This window comes from Ranitomeya variabilis, chromosome 4 (genome assembly GCF_051348905.1).
Source record: "Ranitomeya variabilis isolate aRanVar5 chromosome 4, aRanVar5.hap1, whole genome shotgun sequence".
Lineage (NCBI taxonomy): Eukaryota > Metazoa > Chordata > Amphibia > Anura > Dendrobatidae > Ranitomeya > Ranitomeya variabilis.
In genome coordinates this window covers 691,449,533-691,471,628 of record NC_135235.1, presented here as the reverse complement: position 1 = coordinate 691,471,628, position 22,096 = coordinate 691,449,533, and the positions used below count along the sequence as shown (strand labels likewise).

At 49.5% G+C, this 22,096-nt stretch overlaps 1 protein-coding gene across 3 annotated transcripts in view; it reads right to left on the bottom strand.

Moving 5' to 3' along the window:
- Positions 1-22,096, bottom strand: part of LOC143767640 (uncharacterized) — a 430,474-nt gene that overhangs the window by 25,582 nt on the left and 382,796 nt on the right. Inside the window, exons 2-7 of one of the 3 annotated variants that reach the window (XM_077256086.1) lie at positions 13,823-14,002; positions 11,566-11,716; positions 11,257-11,436; positions 11,050-11,173; positions 10,869-10,966; positions 10,580-10,670 (exon numbers count right to left, since the gene is read on the bottom strand). The exons of the other annotated variants lie outside the window; for them this stretch is intronic. Coding sequence (XP_077112201.1) covers positions 10,580-10,670; positions 10,869-10,966; positions 11,050-11,173; positions 11,257-11,436; positions 11,566-11,643 — 571 coding nt within the window. The 5' untranslated portion in view covers positions 11,644-11,716; positions 13,823-14,002. The remainder of the gene's footprint in view (positions 1-10,579; positions 10,671-10,868; positions 10,967-11,049; positions 11,174-11,256; positions 11,437-11,565; positions 11,717-13,822; positions 14,003-22,096) is intronic. 3 annotated transcript variants of the gene reach the window in all.

Genomic DNA, 22,096 nt, shown 5'->3' with positions numbered 1-22,096 from the left:
CTTCACAATATCCCACAGATTCTCTATGGGGTTCAGGTCAGGAGAGTTGGCAGGCCAATTGAGCACAGTAATACCATGGTCAGTAAACCATTTACCAGTGGTTTTGGCACTGTGAGCAGGTGCCAGGTCGTGCTGAAAAATGAAATCTTCATCTCCATAAAGCATTTCAGCCGATGGAAGCATGAAGTGCTCCAAAATCTCCTGATAGCTAGCTGCATTGACCCTGCCCTTGATGAAACACAGTGGACCAACACCAGCAGCTGACATGGCACCCCACACCATCACTGACTGTGGGTACTTGACACTGGACTTCAGGCATTTTGGCATTTCCTTCTCCCCAGTCTTCCTCCAGACTCTGGCACCTTGATTTCCAAATGACATGCAAAATTTGCTTTCAAGTCTTTGCCCAAGTCTTTTTTGCATTGATGACTTCACCAGTGCTTTCTTTCTTTCTCAGGATGTACCAAACTGTAGATTTTGCCACTCCTAATATATGTTTTGAACAGCTGACATGTGCCCGTAATAGGCGCGGGCAGAATCGCGATCTGTAGTCTGGATTTTAGGGAGGTGAGCAGGAAGGAATCCGGAGGTTTACGGATGAAGTCTAGGGTGAGGCCTGAGGATATTAATTTTATGGCCCATGGGTTGACAGTTATTTCTCTCCACTGATTGACAAATCCCAGTAGTCTACCGCCCACTGGTGGAATAGGGTTCCCGGAATTTCTCGGCTGGCCTGAAGGGACGTTTGTTAAACAAATTGCTTTTCTGCCTGAAGTCTTTGTTCCTCCATTGGTCTTTAAAACCTCCCTTTCTGCCAAATGTTGGCTTCCTGAATGCCCTTCTGTAAGGCTAGGGTCACTTTGCATTATGTGACCGCGTTTAACGGACTACGTTACACCGCGGCATAACGCGGTGTTAACGTAGTCCGTTAACGCCGCCATAGCCTGTAATGGTGAGCGCGTCGCTAGCGCCCGCCCACATTGGGCGGGCGCTAGCGATGTCGCGTCATTTGAGTGACGGACCTCGGACGCTGCTTGCAGCGTCCGAGGTCCGTTCCTCGCTAGTGCAGATCGGGGATCTGCGCTAGCGGGGACGCCGAACGTGGACCCTAGGGAAGCATTGCGTTAGCGCAACCCGCTAGCGCTATGCGCTTAACGGATTGCCCTAACGCAATGTGACCCTAGCTTAAGCAGGAACAAAGGGATTAGGAAAACCCTTCTTACGTTCACCCGCCTTAGTAAGTATTTCATCCAAAATAGTTCCAAAAAGGTACTCACCCTGACAGGGCATGGCACATAATTTGGATCTGGACTGGGCATCTCCCTTCCAGTTTTTTAACCATAAAGCTCGGCGAGCAGTATTGGAAAGACTAGCTGTCCTGGCCGCCAGGCGGAGAGAATCCACAGAGGCATCGGATATAAATGCCGCAGCACCCTTAATCAAGGGGATGGATGCACGCAATTTCTCCCTAGATACACCACTTTTGATATTATGGTCCAGCTGGTCTAACCAAACCAGCATAGATCTACTAGTACATGTGGCTGAGATAGCCGGCCTGAATGCAGTGACTCAAGCTTCCCATGATTTTTTCAAAAGTGCGTCCGATTTTCTATCCATGGGATCGGATAAGGAGCCTGCGTCTTCTACCGGTAGAGAAGAACGTCGAGAAGTGGATGCGACAGCCGCATCAACCTTCGGTATTTTAGCCCAGGTATTTAAATCCTCGTCATCAAAGGGGTAACGCCTCTTACAAGATACTGGCATAAACCCCTTCTGTCCCTTGCTCCACTCCTTCTTAACGAGGTCCTTTATAGCCTGGTTCACTGGGAATACATGGCCCTTTCGTTGAGAGAGACCCGCAAACATAACCTCCTGGGCCGTTTGGGGTTCCTTTACCTCAGACACCCCCATCGTCTTCCTTACTGATTTGACAAGATTATTTACTCCATCAGTTGGGAAGCAGACATGGTCCTCCTCATCTGAGGAACCAGATAAGTGAGAGACGTCTGAATTAATCTCCCCACTTTCCGCCGATGTGTCAGTATTAGGTGAGGATTTTCTCCTACTCCTTTTTTCAACACTGCCTGAGGGACCACCACTCAACGACTGGAGTTCCTCCCGAATCATTAGCCGTATTTCGTTCATTTTAACGGACTCTTCCTGCCGCAGGGTGTTATCTATGCATGCCTGACACAACCTTTTAGAATAAGGCCGGCCTCACACTCGGCGTAAGACAATACGGTCCTTTTTTTTTACGTCCGTACTACGGCCGTAATACGGAGAAATGTTCCCAAAATAGTGATCCGTAGTCAGGGTGTGTCAGCGTATTTTGCGCATGGCATCCTCCGTATGTAATCCGTATGGCATCCGTACTGCGAGATTTTCGCACAGGCTTGCAAAACCGACATCTAATGGATTTATGTGCTCAAATGTTAGGGAAAACATATATACAGTGTATATATATATATATATATATATATATATATATATATATATATATATATATATATATATATATATATATATATATCTCTCTATCATTGAGACATATATATATATATATATTCTGTATTTAGATGTCATTCAGCGCGATAGCTGTGAAAAGCCGGTAATTCAATTGCCGGCTTTTCATTTCTCCTGCACAAACCCGACAGGATATGAGACATGGTTTACATACAGTAAACTATCTCATATCCCCTTTTTTTTTTGCATATTCCACACTACTAATGTTAGTAGTGTGTATGTGCAAAATTTCAGCGCTGTAGCTGCTAAAATAAAGGGTTAAATGGCGGAAAAAATTGGCGTGGGCTCCCGCGCAATTTTCTCCGCCAGAATGGTAAAGCCAGTGACTGAGGGCAGATATTAATAGCCAGGAGAGGGTCCATGGTTATTGGCCCCCCCGTGGCTAAAAACATCTGCCCCCAGCCACCCCAGAAAAGGCACATCTGGAAGATGCGCCTATTCTGGCACTTGGCCACTCTCTTCCCACTCCCTGTGGGATATGGGGTAATGAAGGGTTAATGCCACCTTGCTATTGTAAGGTGACATTAAGCCAGATTAATAATGGAGAGGCGTCAATTATGACACCTATCCATTATTAATCCAATTGTAGGGTTAAAAAATACACACACACATTAGTAAAAGTATTTTAATGAAATAAACACAGCGGTTGTTGTAATAATTTATTGTTCTCTCAATCCATCAGGAACACCCTCGCTTGGAAAAATAATAAACGCACAAGATACATACCTCACGTCCCACGATGTAATCCATCTGAAGGGGTTAACTAATATTACAGGCAGGAGCCCTGCTAATGCAGCTGTGCTCCTGCTTGTAATTCCCCGGCGAATGAATGAAATGTAGGTCATTGACCTACATTTCCTTCAGTCGCGGTGATGCGCCCCCTGGTGGATGTCCTCATATGACCTGGAGCGTGGGAAAAAGTTCCCAGGCTGCAGTTCATGAGAACATCCACCAGAGGGCGCCTCACCGCGACTCAATGTAAGTACAGATCCGGCTTTCCTTTCAGCACCCGGAGATTACAGGCAGGAGCGAGTGGTTTATCGCAGCTCTGCCTGTAATATTAGTTAACCCCTTCAGATGGATTACATCGTGGGACGTGACGGTTCAGCTGAGGGTATGTATCTTGTGCGTTTATTATTTTTCCAAGCGAGGGTGTTCCTGATGGATTGAGAGAACAATAAATTATTACAACAACCGCTGTGTTTATTTCATTAAAATACTTTTACTAATGTGTGTGTTTTTTAACCCTTTCCTACAATTGGATTAATAATGGATAGGTGTCATAATTGACGCCTCTCCATTATTAATCTGGCTTAATGTCACCTTACAATAGCAAGGTGGCATTAACCCTTCATTACCCCATATCCCACCGCTACAGGGAGTGGGAAGAGAGTGGCCAAGTGCCAGAATAGGCGTATCTTCCAGATGTGCCTTTTCTGGGGTGGCTGGGGGCAGATGTTTGTAGCCACGGGGGGGCCAATAACCGTGGACCCTCTCCTGGCTATTAATATCTGCCCTCAGTCACTGGCTTTACCACTCTGGCGGAGAAAATTGCGCGGGAGCCCACGCCAATTTTTTCCGCCATTTAACCCTTTATTTTAGCAGCTACAGCGCTGAAATTTTGCACATACACACTACTAACATTAGTAGTGTGGAATATGCAAAAAAAAGGGGATATGAGATGGTTTACTGTATGTAAACCATGTCTCATATCCTGTCGGGTTTGTGCAGGAGAAATGAAAAGCTGGCAATTGAATTACCGACTTATCACTAACACCGCTGCGTATTTCTCGCAAGTCACACTGCTGGTCAGTGTGGAATCCGTATTTTTCTCGCCCCCATAGACTTTCATTGGCGATTTTTTTGCGCAATACGGTGACAAACGCAGCATGCTGCGATTTTGTACGGCCGTAGAAAGCCGTATAATACTGAACCGTAATATACGGCTAATAGGAGCAGCCCCATTGAGAATAATTGTGCCGTTTATTTTGCGAGTTTTACGGACGTAGTTTATGCGCTCTTACGTCCGTAAAACTCGCTAGTGTGAGGCCGGCCTAAGAGTCAGGCAGGGGCTCAATACATATAGCACATTGCTTGTGCTTGGTCTTCTCCTTGCTTTTTGCCTAAAGAGGGACATAAGCAGAGGAGACTAATATAATTTCCATGGAGCTGCATACCCAATCATCCTGACGTATATATATACCGGCTGTTGGATGGATCGTCCGGCCTGGGGTGTGGAACGGGATGATTTCCTCCCCGATTTGTCAGTGGAATCACTCTTTCTAGAGTGTCCACTTTTCCTTTTTGCAGCATTACCACTGGGTACAAGTGACTCTTCCACGGGGTGCTCACTGACTTCCTCATGGGACGACATAATGCACGCTGTTTGCCCTCCCTTAACAGACTTTATAATGCAGGCTATCAACTACCCAGCCCCTGCAGCTGCAATCGCTGCCTTTTTTTTTTTTTTACCTGTCTCAGGAAGCCTGTGAAAACCGCCAGGAGGAATCCAATATGGCGGTTCCCCCGGAAATACAATGCCGACCTCAGGGGGTCGGCCATACTACATCCGGGATCCTAGACGCACTGCGCATGCGCCGGCGTCTGCCGCAGATTTTCCGGCATCGCAACCCCGCACACCATACCTGAGGGACCGGGGGAGCCATCGCTTGTTTCAGCGCCACACCACTGCAGACCGGGAACGACCAGGTATTTCCACCGCCGTGGTCATCCTCTAACAACGGTGTCCCAGCAGGGAGACCATTGATATCTTCAGGCCCCACCGATCGGCCACCGCAGACGAGGAGGGGACCATCAGGAACCCCCGACTCTGCTTTTACTCGCTCTGGAGCCCCTGCCGCTCAGCTGAGACGTACAGGCGGCATCCAGACGAGTTTTTCCTCTTCTTGGATAACTGCAGAGATCTTCTCTGTGGGTTCCCTTCTAGGAACAGGAAACCAACTGAGGAGCGAGGGGGGGCCGCCCCTTTTATCTCTCTGTAGGTTTCCTGTTCCTAGGGGCGGATCCCCTCTCTCAGTGGGTGCTGTCGTGGCGAATAGAAAATAACCTACTCATGTTAGGTGTCTATGAACTCATACTGACCCGGAGAATCATAATGGCAGGTCAGTTTTAGCATTTAGTGAACCTAGCAAAAAAGCCAAACAAAAAACAAGTGTGGGACTGCACTTTTTTTGCAATTTCACTGCACTTGAAATTTTTTCCTGTTTTCTAGTACACGACATGCTAAAACCAATGATGTTGTTCAAAAGTACAACTCGTCCCGCAAAAAATAAGCCCTCACATGGCCAAATTGATGGAAAAATAAAAAAGTTATGGCTCTGGGAAGGAGGGGAGTGAAAACTGAACACGGAAAATCCCAAGGTCATGAAGGGGTTAATGTTTTATAAAAAAAAAAATTGCAACAGCTATTTCAGTTTCATATATCTAATAACTGTTGGACACAGTAATGTTTCTGCCTTGAAATGAGGTTTATTGTACTAACAGAAAATGTGCAATCTGCATTCAAACAAAATTTGACAGGTGCATAAGTATGGGCACCCTTATCATTTTCTTGTTTTAAATACTCCTACCTACTTTTTACTGACTTACTAAAGCACTTTTTTTTGGTTTTGTAACCTGATTGAGCTTTGAACTTCATAGCCAGGTGTATGCAATCATGAGAAAAGCTACTTAAAGTTGCACTTGCAAGTTGTTCTCCTGTTTGAATCTCCTCTGAAGAGTGGCATCATGGGCTCCTCAAAACAACTGTCAAATGATCTGAAAACAAAGATTATTCAACATAATTGTTCAGAGGAAGGATACAAAAAGATGTCTAAGATTTAATCCTGTCAATTTCCACTCTGAGGAACATAGTAAGGAAATGGAAGAACACAGGTACAGTTCTTGTTAAGGCCAAGAAAAACATCAGAAAGGCAGAAAAGAAGAATGGTGAGATCAGTTAAGAACAATCCTCAGATCACCTCCAGAGAGCTGCAGCATCAACTTGCTGCAGATGGTGTCACTGTGCATCGGTCAACTATACAACGCACTTTGCACAAGGAGAAGCTGTATGGGAGAGTGATGCGAAAGAAGCCGTTTCTGCAAGCACGCCACAAACAGAGTCGGCTGAGGTATGCAAAAGCACATTTGGAGAAGCCAATTTCTTTTTGGAAAAATGTCCTGTGGACTGATGAAACCCAGATTGAGTTGTTTGGTAATACAAAAAGGCGTTATGAATGGCGGCAAAAAAACACAGCATTCCAAGAAAAACACTTGCTACCCACAGTAAAATTTGGTGAAGGTTCCATCATGCTTTGGGGCTGTGTGGCCAATGCCGGCACCGGGAATCTTGTTAAAGTTAAGGGATGCATGGATTCCTCTCAGCATCAGCAGATTCTTGACAATAATGTTCATGAATCAGTGACAAAGTTGAAGTTACGCAGGGGATGGATCTTTCAGCAAGACAATGATCCAAAACACCGCTCCAAATCTACTCAGGCATTCATGCAGAGGAACAGTTACACTGTTCTGGAATAGACATCCCAGTCCCCAGACCTGAATATCATTGAACATCTGTGGGATCATTTGAAGAGGGCTGTCCATGCTCGGCGACCATCAAAATTCACTGAACTGGAATTCTTTTGTAAAGCGGAATGGTCAAAAATACCTTCATCCAGGATCCAGGAACTCATTAAAAGCTACAGGAAGCGACTAGAGGCTGTTATTTTTGCAAAAGGAGGATCTACTAAATATTGATGTCACTATTCTGGTGAGGTGCCCATACTTATCCACCTGTCAAATTTTGTTTGAATGCAGATTGCACATTTTCTGTTAGTACAATAAACCTCATTTCAAGGCTGAAACATTACTGTGTCCAACAGTTATTAGATAGATGAAACTGAAATAGCTGTTGCAAAAAAAAACAAATTTTTATAAAACATTAAGCTTAGGATTAATAGGGGTGCACAAACTTTTTCATATAACTGTATGTAGCTGATTCCCAGCACACACGTGTGCGTGCTGATAAGGAAAAATTGAGGACTCTTTCCAACAGGCAATTGTGTAAGGTTAAAAGAGCAGCTGCAAAAATGCCTGGTCATAGCAGCAGACAAGTTTTTGAAGCTGCTGGTGCCTCCAACGTCCCCAGAACAAGAAGCAGGGTCCTTCAGAGGTTTGCAGCTGTGCATAAGCCATCCTGTTGACCACCTCTCTCCACTGCACACAAGCAGAAACGGCTCCAGTGGGCCAAACGATACATGAAGACTGACTTCCAAACTGTGTTCACCGATGAGTGCCGTGCAACGCTCGATGGTCCAGGTGGATGGAGTGGAGGATGGCTGGTTGATGGACACCCCATGAAGGCACGGCTAAGGCACCAACAAGGAGGAGGTGGAGTAATGTTTTGGGCTGGAATCATGGGGAGAGAGATTGTCGGCCCCTTTATGATCTCTGAAGGGGTAAAGATGAACTCCATAATCTATGTGGAGTTTCTAAGACAACACTTCCTGCCATGGTTCAAGAGGAAGAACCGTGCTTTCCGCAGCAAGATCATTTTCATGCATGATAATGCACCGTCTCATGCTGCAAAAAACACATCTGCATCTCTGGCTGCTATGGGCATAAAAGAGGACAAACTTATGGTGTGGCCACCATCTTCCCCTGACCTCAACCCCATTGTGAACCTCTGGAGCATCATCAAAAGGAGTGTCTATGATGGCGGGAGGCAGTTCACATCTAAGCAACAGCTCTGGGAGGGTATTCTGTCCACACGCAAAACAATTGAAGCAGAAACCATCCAAAAACTGACAAATTCAATGGACGAGAGTGTTCAGAAGCTTCTTTCGAACAAGGGGTCCTATGTGCAAATGTAACATCACCTAGAATAAAGTTTTCACTTGAAAACTGTTTGATTTCATTTTGTAATAAGCTGATAATGCTTATAACTTCACAATTGACCATTTTTTTGTAAAAAAAAAAAAAAAAAAAAAAAAAAAAAAAAAAATGGTTGAAAACTCGGCTGTGCATAATAATTTGGAACATGCATTGAGTCTTTTTTTTTTTTTTTTTTTTTTTTTAAAGATACTGTTTTCATAGGCAGTTTGTTCCAAAACATTACAAATATACTAGAATAGTAGATGACTGGAAAATAACAATGACTGCAATCCAGATCGGTAATTTAGAGAAAATAAGAGGAAATATTATTTGCATAATAATTTGGAACACCGTGTAGAGAGGAAGTTCAATAAAATTGCTTTGCATCCATCCTGGTGTGGTACTTTGGAAAATCACTGAAGGGTGGAGGTGGGGAGGGGCTATTTAACCTCTTCTGTGTTCCTGTCCCTATTAAGGATATGAAGGACAACCTCCTGGTGGTGCTGTCATGATGGACTCCTGGAAACACTATTACCGGTAAGACTAATTCCTATTTTTGCGTCACCACATTTTCAGAGCTATAATTTTTCCATATTTTGGTCCACAGAGTCATGTGATGTCTTGTTTTTTTGCAGAATGAGTTGACGTTTTTATGGTTACAATTTTCGGGCACGTGACATTTTTTGATCACTTTTCATTCCGATTTTTGTTAGGCAGAATAACCAAAAACCAGCTATTCATGAATTTCTTTTGTGGGGTCGATTATACCATTCCACCTTTGGTAAAACTGGTAAAGCAGTTTTATTCTTCAGGTCAGTACAATTACAGCGATACCTCATTTATATAATTTTTTTGGGTTTTGCCGCTTTTATACAATAAAAAAAACTATTTTATGTAAAAAGTAATTGTTTTTGCATCACTTTATTCTGAGAGCTATAACTTATTTTTTTAGCTGATGACACTGTATGACGGCTCATGTTTTTGCAGGACAAGATGATGTTTTCAGCGGTGTTTGTTTGATCGCAGTGTTCCGGGGGTTAATGTGCCAGGAGCGGTCCGTGACCGCTCCTGGCACATAGTGCCAGATGTCAGCTGTGATAATCAGCTGAGACCCAGCCGCGATCCCCCCCGTGAGCTCGGCTGATCGCATATGACATACTATACCGTCGATGGTCATAAGGGCCCACCCCACCTCGACGGGATAGTAAATCTAATGTCAGAAAGGGGTTAAGGACTACCACGGAGTAAAAGACTCATAACTGAGGCAGGGCGATCTCACCACAATCAAACTATCATACAGGTGAACATTTAAAGAAAATACATTTTTTTATTCTAATACATCCCCAACAATAATGTATGTATGAGGGGAGAGGTCCAACACTTAACCAGAGTTGCACTCATTTATAGTGTACCATTGAAGCCACTATGAGTCCTGTACAGAAGAGGAAACAAAATATTACTGACCCCCCATTTTAGGAGAGATTGTGCAGTAATCTGAATTCCTTTTCATATTTTAATGACGTGGAGTGAATCCATGAAACCAGGGCTCAAGCCAACACATCTCCTGCAGGTGTGAATGATCACAATCCTTCTTGAAGTTATTCGGTTTTAAAAGAAATTGAACAGTCAGGATAAAGGGAAACTCTGCTGTTATTGTACAGAGATTCACTCTTGGCCTCACTGCACATTTAATGTTTCTGATCATAAAAGCAAAGTTTGGCCAGAAAGACTGGACCTGGTCTTGTAGGGACCATATGATCACATTCAGCAGCACAGAAGGGGGAGAAGGTAGATTCATCCAATATCAGGATTCTAGGAAGCCAACAGCATCATTACCCTCAGCTTTCTCTTACAGGCCCATTATAACAATTTTCCTCAAGTGATTTTCTACCTTGTCAAAACTTTCTACGTACGCAGTTTGGCTTTGTAGTTTACAGATCTGGGCAGATAAGTCAGCGTCTCCTAAACCAAGGGGGTAGGTGGATCCTCCAAGCTATAGGTTCTATAGAAAAGGGCTTTTCATGCCCAAAGTGAGTTGAACAGTTTTGGATGGAGGAGAATGTTATGGCCTAGAGGCAAAATGGTGATCATGGTAATATAGCCGGACTACACCACCAATAAAGCAGCCACAGCCAGTGACTGAGAAGAATCTGTGACTCCTCTGCATTTAGTGGTTACTACTCACCTGGGTAGTCATATGTAGTAATCTCCTCTTTACACCGCTCATCACCCCTCACATATGTCCCTGTAGTATTAATATGGGTCAGATCTTCACCCTGAAACAAATATTGTAAAAGTCACAGACAGATGGAGAAGTCACATCAATGATCAGCTCTAATCCTGCTATCTCCACCGTTCTCATTACACAAGTATAAAACATATAATACTGGTGGATAAAACAAGACTGAGCACAAGACCTTCACAGCCGTCTACATATCATAGGGAAGATCTCCTGACACCTTCTCTCCATCTACCTGATGATCCTGAGGAACATTGGGATCTTCTTGTTTACAGTCCTGAGGAAGAAGAGGACGGGGACATCTCTCTGGTGTTGTCCTCTTACTGGATAGATCTGGAGGAAACACATACATGGACTGAATTCATTCTTTACATACAGATAATTATAGGCCGTGTGTATTTAGTCCTGTCTATTACCTGGTGATGTGAGGGGCCGGGGAACCTTCATCATGACGTCCTTGTACAGATCTCTGTGTGCTTCTAAATACTCCCACTCCTCCATGGAGAAATAGACAGCGACATCCTGACACCTTATAGGAACCTGACACATACAATAATACCGTCATCCCCCCGATCGCTTCATATTGTTACTGTGTAATGTCCCAGCATTCCCAGCAGTGTCACCTCTCCAGTCAGCAGCTCAATCATCTTGTAGGCAAGTTCTAGGATCTTCTGGTCATTGATGTCCTCATGTATCAGGGGGTGAGGTTGAGGCTCAGTGATTGGGCTCAGGGGTCTTCCCCATCCCTCAGACACAGGGTCCTCACAGCGCTCACTAGAGGTCTTCTTCACTACTGTGTAATCCTGGTTATGGAGAGACACATTAATAAATCTCACTACACACATTTCCAGAGTCCTCACCTCTCCAGTTCTGTCCATCTGTTATTCCCATAGATAAGAATGATGTAATGTGACGTCATCAGAATCTCTCACCTCTCCAGTAAGCCGGAAGAGGATCTCTAGGGTGAGGTGTAATATCCTCTCCACCATCTTGTCTCTGTCCATATTCATCCTTGATGGGTAAATCAGGAAAATTCTCTTATATGGAAAGATCTTCACTGAGAGGATCCGATATTGTAGAGACCTGAATGAGAAGATGAGCCGATGTAACATCATAAGAATCCTGTGTAATAATACAATTACTGGAGATAATAAGGGAAACATATGAGGAGATTTATTATTTTACAGTATTTAGTTTCCTTCTTTACATCTAGTAATAAAACCTATATATTTAGGCCACAGACAACAAGCAGTTTCTTCCTCGGAGTCGGCAGCTGAATACGTTTCTCATAGACTCATCTTCCATAACGCTAATTCTCGTCTCATTTACCGACACTGGAATCGGCATTGGTAATACTGCAGGAGATATTCATTACACGTGACAGGAGAAATAACTACTTCATGATGAGGACGACATCTTCATCTTCTACTATGGCTCTAGAAACATATTTGTCCAGAGTCCATCACTGACTCCATCCCCACCGGCCTCTATATGAAGGTTTCCCGTCTTCCCCGCACTGTAATCTTCTATCACGTTAGATCTCAGCTCTGATTCACACACAGAAGTTTGAGGCTTTTATAAAAGATGGTTTGTAAGAACAACAAGACAGGAGTTATCTAATGCGAATGTCTCCATGTACAGTGTACTGTTTTCAGGATAGGTTTTTTTCATTTTTATTTTTTAGCATTTTTGCTTTGGATTCCATATAACATATACTTGAGTATAAGCCGAGGCACCTACTTTTGACACAAAAAACTGGGTAAGCTTATTGACTCGAGTATAAACCAGGTATACATTGTCCCCTCATTCCTATCCTGGTATGCATGGCTCCTTAACCCTATACTTGATTGCTGTTGTTTTAAAAAAAAAAACAAAAAAAAAAAACACCATCCCTCTCACCTACCTGCGCGTCCTGCATCGTTCCGGCCACCGGAGCTCTTCCTGTACTGAGCGATCACGTGGCCCTGCTCATTAGGTAATGAATATGCACCTACACCTATGGGAGTAGAAAGTCATGCATATTCATTATCATAATGAGCGGTCCCATGTGATCACTCGGCAGGAAGAGCTCAGGTGTAGGCGGCCAGAACGAGATGCAGTGCCAGCACCAAGGGCACGCTGGTAGGCGAGTACGATGTATGGCTGGAAGTCGGCGGCTGCGGCTGGCACTGTGAGCTACTACAGCAGCGGCACAGGCTTTAGCCACAGCCACCGGCTCCTGCCTCTGTGACCCGCTGACCGCCACTGCCCCTCCGGCTTTCTAGGACCACGATTCGTGTATAAGTCGAGGGGGACGTTTTCAGCACAAAAAAATTCGGCTTATACACGAGTACATAAGGTATTACATGAAAGACACAAAAGCTAAAATAAAATTGAGGATGGATGTACTGGGGGAACCAAGAAGGAGGCACTGTAAGGCATCAAGAATGGGGATAAGGGAGGATTTATTACCTAGTGGTTTGGGTGGTAGCAGATTGTGTGGGGCTTCTTGTACTATTATATTGTGTGGAGGATACTGTGGGAACATTACACTGTGTGGGGGCAATAAAGGGGCCCCGTACTATGAGAGTAATACATGTTTCCTTGGTTCCCATCTTTCATAGTTGGGTCGTTTGTATCTATCAGCGGAAAAGGAACAAAACCATTGTGATTCTTATAAGGAGACAACACAAACCCCCTAAATATAACATTATATAACAACCCCACAATCTGTGACTCTTCAGGGTAAATCGCTCTCTCACCATTGGATTAGAGCTGATACTATGAAGCTAAAGTGACTAAACAGACTTTCTGTCACCTCCATAAAGGGGCACTTTTTTCGTGTTTGTCAGAACTGTCTGAGGAATATAAGGTTATGTGTCCACGTTCAGGAAACGCTGCGTTTTTGACGCAGCGATGAGCCGCAGCGTCAAAAACGCAGCGTCCAGATGTTACAGCATAGTGGAGGGGATTTTATGAAATCCCGTCTCCACTATGCATTAATAAACGCAGCATGTTGCTACATTGAGCAAAACACGCAAGAACACCGCAGGTGACCTGCCAGTGACCTCACGTGCAATTTTTAGTCAGGATTTTACCTGCATAAAATCCTGACCAAAGCCTGAAGCAAACCTGAACGTGGAGACATACCCTTAGAGGTGACAGAGTCCACCAATTAGAAGGGACATCTGTGGATATTGGGGTCTTTACCTGCTACAGTTCTGGTGGGATCTACTCGGTAAAGTGCTGGAATCACTTTCTCCCAAAGGGTTAAATGTCCTCTGTAACTTCAATGTCTTTCTATGAAGCTTCTTCACTGAACTTTCTTCCTGTTTTCTGCCGTATTTCTATTACTCTCCGGAATCAGGAATGTATTAAGTCCTGTAGAAACTGCGGAGAAAGAATCATTTCTAATTCTGTGTTTCCAGGATTCTTCTTGTGGGAATTGGCTGCGATATCCCCTGTGCAATATATTTATAGTATTAATGCGCCAGTAATGGGGAATCTCCACATCCCTCCACCGCAGAGCCGCACTCCACATAGAGAATAATGGAGCCTCCAGCACCGACCTCCACCCTCAGAGCCGCACTCCACATAGAGAATAATGGGGCCTCCAGCACCGACCTCCACCCACAGAGCGGCACTCCACATAGAGAATAATGGAGCCTCCAGCACCGACCTCCACCCGCAGAGCCGCACTCCACATAGAGAATAATGGAGCCTCCAGCACCGACCTCCACCCACAGAGCGGCACTCCACATAGAGAATAATGGAGCCTCCAGCACCGACCTCCACCCGCAGAGCCGCACTCCACATAGAGAATAATGGAGCCTCCAGCACCGACCTCCACCCACAGAGCGGCACTCCACATAGAGAATAATGGAGCCTCCAGCACCGACCTCCACCCGCAGAGCCGCACTCCACATAGAGAATAATGGGGCCTCCAGCACCGACCTACACCCGCAGAGCCGCACTCCTCATAGAGAATAATGGAGCCTCCAGCACCGACCTCCACCCTCAGAGCCGCACTCCACATAGAGAATAATGGAGCCTCCAGCACCGACCTCCACCCGCAGAGCCGCACTCCAAATAGAGAATAATGGAGCCTCCAGCACCGACCTCCACCCGCAGAGCCGCACTCCACATAGAGAATAATGGAGCCTCCAGCACCGACCTCCACCCGCAGAGCCGCACTCCACACAGAGAATAATGGAGCCTGCAGCACCGACCTCCACCCGCAGAGCCGCACTCCACATATAGAATAATGGAGCCTCCAGCACCGACCTCCACCCGCAGAGCCGCACTCCACATAGAGAATAATGGAGCCTCCAGCACGGACCTCCACCCGCAGAGCCGCACTCCACATAGAGAAAAATGGAGCCTCCAGCACCGACCTCCACCCGCAGAGCCACACTCCACATAGAGAATAATGGAGCCTCCAGCACCGACCTACACCCGCAGAGCCGCACTCCACATAGAGAATAATGGAGCCTCCAGCGCCTACCTCCACCCGCAGAGCCGCACTCCACATAGAGAATAATGGAGCCTCCAGCACCGACCTCCACCCGCAGAGCCGCACTCCACATAGAGAATAATGGGGCCTCCAACACCGACCTACACCCGCAGAGCTGCACTCCACATAGAGAATAATGGAGCCTCCAGCACCGACCTCCACATAGAGAATAATGGAGCCTCCAGCACCGACCTCCACCCGCAGAGCCGCACTCCACATAGAGAATAATGGAGCCTCCAGCACCGACCTCCACCCGCACTCCACATAGAGAATAATGGAGCCTCCAGCACCGACCTCCACCCGCAGAGCCGCACTCCACATAGAGAATAATGGGGCCTCCAGCACCGACCTCCACCCGCAGAGCCGCACTCCACATAGAGAATAATGGAGCCTCCAGCACCGACCTCCACCCGCACTCCACATAGAGAATAATGGAGCCTCCAGCACCGACCTCCACCCGCAGAGCCGCACTCCACATAGAGAATAATGGAGCCTCCAGCACCGACCTCCACCCGCAGAGCCGCACTCCAAATAGAGAATAATGGAGCCTCCAGCACCGACCTCCACCTGCAGAGCCGCACTCAACAGAGAGAATAATGGGGCCTCCAGCACCGACCTCCACATAGAGAATAATGAAGCCTCCAGCACCGACCTCCACCCGCAGAGCCGCACTCCACATAGAGAATAATGGGGCCTCCAGCACCGACCTCCACCCGCAGAGCCGCACTCCACATAGAGAATAATGGAGCCTCCAGCACCGACCTCCACCCGCAGAGCCGCACTCCACATAGAGAATAATGGAGCCTCCAGCACCGACCTCCACCCGTAGAGCCGCACTCCACAAAGGGAATAATGGAGCCTCCAGCACCGACCTCCACCCGCAGAGCCGCACTCCACATAGAGAATAATGGAGCCTCCAGCACCGACCTCCACATAGAGAATAATGGAGCCTCCAGCACCGACCTCCACCCGCAGAGCCGCACTCCACATAGAGAATGGAGCCTCCAGCACCGACCTCCACCCGCAGAGCCGCACTCCACATAGAGAATAATGGAGCCTCCAGCACCGACCTCCACCCGCAGAGCCGCACTCCACATAGAGAATAATGGAGCCTCCAGCACCGACCTCCACCCGCACTCCACATAGAGAATAATGGAGCCTCCAGCACCGACCTCCACCCGCAGAGCCGCACTCCACATAGAGAATAATGGAGCCTCCAGCACCGACCTCCACCCGCACTCCACATAGAGAATAATGGAGCCTCCAGCACCGACCTCCACCCGCACTCCACATAGAGAATAATGGGGCCTCCAGCACCGACCTCCACCCGCAGAGCCGCACTCCACATAGAGAATAATGGAGCCTCCAGCACCGACCTCCAGCCGCAGAGCCGCACTCCAAATAGAAAATAATGGAGCCTCCAGCACCGACCTCCACCCGCAGAGCCGCACTCCACATAGAGAATAATGGAGCCTCCAGCACCGACCTCCACCCGCAGAGCCGCACTCCACATAGAGAATAATGGGGCCTCCAGCACCGACCTCCACCCGCAGAGCCGCACTCCACATAGAGAATAATGGAGCCTCCAGCACCGACCTCCACCCGCAGAGCCGCACTCCACATAGAGAATAATGGAGCCTCCAGCACCGACCTCCACCCGTAGAGCCGCACTCCACAAAGGGAATAATGGAGCCTCCAGCACCGACCTCCACCCGCAGAGCCGCACTCCACATAGAGAATAATGGAGCCTCCAGCACCGACCTCCACATAGAGAATAATGGAGCCTCCAGCACCGACCTCCACCCGCAGAGCCGCACTCCACATAGAGAATGGAGCCTCCAGCACCGACCTCCACCCGCAGAGCCGCACTCCACATAGAGAATAATGGAGCCTCCAGCACCGACCTCCACCCGCAGAGCCGCACTCCACATAGAGAATAATGGAGCCTCCAGCACCGACCTCCACCCGCACTCCACATAGAGAATAATGGAGCCTCCAGCACCGACCTCCACCCGCAGAGCCGCACTCCACATAGAGAATAATGGAGCCTCCAGCACCGACCTCCACCCGCACTCCACATAGAGAATAATGGAGCCTCCAGCACCGACCTCCACCCGCACTCCACATAGAGAATAATGGGGCCTCCAGCACCGACCTCCACCCGCAGAGCCGCACTCCACATAGAGAATAATGGAGCCTCCAGCACCGACCTCCACCCGCACTCCACATAGAGAATAATGGAGCCTCCAGCACCGACCTCCACCCGCAGAGCCGCACTCCAAATAGAGAATAATGGAGCCTCCAGCACCGACCTCCACCCGCAGAGCCGCACTCCAAATAGAGAATAATGGAGCCTCCAGCACCGACCTCCACCCGCAGAGCCGCACTCCACATAGAGAATAATGGAGCCTCCAGCACCGACCTCCACCCGCAGAGCCGCACTCCACATAGAGAATAATGGAGCCTCCAGCACCGACCTCCACCCTCAGAGCCGCACTCCACATAGAGAATAATGGAGCCTCCAGCACCGACCTCCACCCTCAGAGCCGCACTCCACATAGAGAATAATGGAGCCTCCAGCACCGACCTCCACCCGCAGAGCCGCACTCCACATAGAGAATAATGGAGCCTCCAGCACCGACCTCCACCCTCAGAGCCGCACTCCACATAGAGAATAATGGAGCCTCCAGCACCGACCTCCACCCTCAGAGCCGCACTCCACATAGAGAATAATGGAGCCTCCAGCACCGACCTCCACCCGCAGAGCCGCACTCCACATAGAGAATAATGGAGCCTCCAGCACCGACCTCCACCCACAGAGCCGCACTCCACATAGAGAATAATGGAGCCTCCAGCACCGACCTCCACCCGCAGAGCCGCACTCCACATAGAGAATAATGGAGCCTCCAGCACCGACCTCCACCCACAGAGCCGCACTCCACATAGAGAATAATGGAGCCTCCAGCACCGACCTCCACCCGCAGAGCCGCACTCCACATAGAGAATAATGGAGCCTCCAGCACCAACCTCCACCCGCAGAGCCGCACTCCACATAGAGAATAATGGGGCCTCCAGCACCGACCTCCACCCACAGAGCCGCACTCCACATAGAGAATAATGGAGCCTCCAGCACCGACCTCCACCCTCAGAGCCGCACTCCACATAAAGAATAATGGAGCCTCCAGCACCAATCTCCACCCGCAGAGCCGCACTCCACATAGAGAATAATGGAGCCTCCAGCACCGACCTCCACCCACAGAGCCGCACTCCACATAGAGAATAATGGAGCCTCCAGCACCGACCTCCACCCGCAGAGCCGCACTCCACATAGAGAATAATGGAGCCTCCAGCACCGACCTCCACCCGCAGAGCCGCACTCCACATAGAGAATAATGGAGCCTCCAGCACCGACCTCCACCCGCAGAGCCGCACTCCAAATAGAGAATAATGGAGCCTCCAGCACCAATCTCCACCCGCAGAGCCGCACTCCACATAGAGAATAATGGAGCCTCCAGCACCGACCTCCACCCGCAGAGCCGCACTCCACATAGAGAATAATGGAGCCTGCAGCACCGACCTCCACCCGCAGAGCCGCACTCCACATATAGAATAATGGAGCCTCCAGCACCGACCTCCACCCGCAGAGCCGCACTCCACATAGAGAATAATGGAGCCTCCAGCACGGACCTCCACCCGCAGAGCCGCACTCCACATAGAGAATAATGGAGCCTCCAGCACCGACCTCCACCCACAGAGCCGCACTCCACATAGAGAATAATGGAGCCTCCAGCACCGACCTCCACCCGCAGAGCCGCACTCCACATAGAGAATAATGGAGCCTCCAGCACCGACCTCCACCCGCAGAGCCGCACTCCAAATAGAGAATAATGGAGCCTCCAGCACCAATCTCCACCCGCAGAGCCGCACTCCACATAGAGAATAATGGAGCCTCCAGCACCGACCTCCACCCGCAGAGCCGCACTCCACACAGAGAATAATGGAGCCTGCAGCACCGACCTCCACCCGCAGAGCCGCACTCCACATATAGAATAATGGAGCCTCCAGCACCGACCTCCACCCGCAGAGCCGCACTCCACATAGAGAATAATGGAGCCTCCAGCACGGACCTCCACCCGCAGAGCCGCACTCCACATAGAGAATAATGGAGCCTCCAGCACCGACCTCCACCCGCAGAGCCACACTCCACATAGAGAATAATGGAGCCTCCAGCACCGACCTCCACCCGCAGAGCCGCACTCCACATAGAGAATAATGGAGCCTCCAGCGCCTACCTCCACCCGCAGAGCCGCACTCCACATAGAGAATAATGGAGCCTCCAGCACCGACCTCCACCCGCAGAGCCGCACTCCACATAGAGAATAATGGGGCCTCCAGCACCGACCTACACCCGCAGAGCTGCACTCCACATAGAGAATAATGGAGCCTCCAGCACCGACCTCCACATAGAGAATAATGGAGCCTCCAGCACCGACCTCCACCCGCAGAGCCGCACTCCACATAGAGAATAATGGAGCCTCCAGCACCGACCTCCACCCGCACTCCACATAGAGAATAATGGAGCCTCCAGCACCGACCTCCACCCGCAGAGCCGCACTCCACATAGAGAATAATGGGGCCTCCAGCACCGACCTCCACCCGCAGAGCCGCACTCCACATAGAGAATAATGGAGCCTCCAGCACCGACCTCCACCCGCACTCCACATAGAGAATAATGGAGCCTCCAGCACCGACCTCCACCCGCAGAGCCGCACTCCACATAGAGAATAATGGAGCCTCCAGCACCGTCCTCCACCCGCAGAGCCGCACTCCAAATAGAGAATAATGGAGCCTCCAGCACCGACCTCCACCTGCAGAGCCGCACTCCACATAGAGAATAATGGGGCCTCCAGCACCGACCTCCACATAGAGAATAATGGAGCCTCCAGCACCGACCTCCACCCGCAGAGCCGCACTCCACATAGAGAATAATGGGGCCTCCAGCACCGACCTCCACCCGCAGAGCCGCACTCCACATAGAGAATAATGGAGCCTCCAGCACCGACCTCCACCCGCAGAGCCGCACTCCACATAGAGAATAATGGAGCCTCCAGCACCGACCTTCACCCGCAGAGCCGCACTCCACATAGAGAATAATGGAGCCTCCAGCACCGACCTCCACCCGCAGAGCCGCACTCCAAATAGAAAATAATGGAGCCTCCAGCACCGACCTCCACCCGCAGAGCCGCACTCCACATAGAGAATAATGGAGCCTCCAGCACCGACCTCCACCCGCAGAGCCGCACTCCACATAGAGAATAATGGGGCCTCCAGCACCGACCTCCACCCGCAGAGCCGCACTCCACATAGAGAATAATGGAGCCTCCAGCACCGACCTCCACCCGCAGAGCCGCACTCCACATAGAGAATAATGGAGCCTCCAGCACCGACCTTCACCCGCAGAGCCGCACTCCACATAGAGAATAATGGAGCCTCCAGCACCGACCTCCACCCGCAGAGCCGCACTCCAAATAGAAAATAATGGAGCCTCCAGCACCGACCTCCACCCGCAGAGCCGCACTCCACATAGAGAATAATGGAGCCTCCAGCACCGACCTCCACCCGCAGAGCCGCACTCCACATAGAGAATAATGGAGCCTCCAGCACCGACCTCCACCCGCAGAGCCGCACTCCACATAGAGAATAATGGAGCCTCCAGCACCGACCTCCACCCGCAGAGCCGCACTCCACATAGAGAATAATGGAGCCTCCAGCACCTACCTCCACCCGCAGAGCCACACTCCACATAGAGAATAATGGAGCCTCCAGCACCGACCTCCACCCGCAGAGCCGCACTCCACATAGAGAATAATGGAGCCTCCAGCACCGACCTCCACCCGCAGAGCCGCACTCCACATAGAGAATAATGGAGCCTCCAGCACCAACCTCCACCCGCAGAGCCGCACTCCACATAGAGAATAATTGAGCCTCCAGCACCGACCTCCACCCGCAGAGCCGCACTCCACATAGAGAATAATGGAGCCTCCAGCACCGACCTCCACCCGTAGAGCCGCACTCCACAAAGGGAATAATGGAGCCTCCAGCACCGACCTCCACCCGCAGAGCCGCACTCCACATAGAGAATAATGGAGCCTCCAGCACCGACCTCCACATAGAGAATAATGGAGCCTCCAGCACCGACCTCCACCCGCAGAGCCGCACTCCACATAGAGAATAATGGGGCCTCCAGCACCGACCTCCACCCGCAGAGCCGCACTCCACATAGAGAATAATGGAGCCTCCAGCACCGACCTCCACCCGCACTCCACATAGAGAATAATGGAGCCTCCAGCACCGACCTCCACCCGCAGAGCCGCACTCCAAATAGAGAATAATGAAGCCTCCAGCACCGACCTCCGCCCGCAGAGCCGCACTCCAAATAGAGAATAATGGAGCCTCCAGCACCGACCTCCACCCGCAGAGCCGCACTCCACATAGAGAATAATGGAGCCTCCAGCACCGACCTCCACCCGCAGAGCCGCACTCCACATAGAGAATAATGGAGCCTCCAGCACCGACCTCCACCCGCACTCCACATAGAGAATAATGGAGCCTCCAGCACCGACCTCCACCCGCAGAGCCGCACTCCAAATAGAGAATAATGGAGCCTCCAGCACCGACCTCCACCCGCAGAGCCGCACTCCAAATAGAGAATAATGGAGCCTCCAGCACCGACCTCCACCCGCAGAGCCGCACTCCACATAGAGAATAATGGAGCCTCCAGCACCGACCTCCACCCGCAGAGCCGCACTCCACATAGAGAATAATGGAGCCTCCAACACCGACCTCCACCCGCAGAGCCGCACTCCACATAGAGAATAATGGAGCCTCCAGCACCGACCTCCACCCGCACTCCACATAGAGAATAATGGAGCCTCCAGCACCGACCTCCACCCGCAGAGCCGCACTCCACA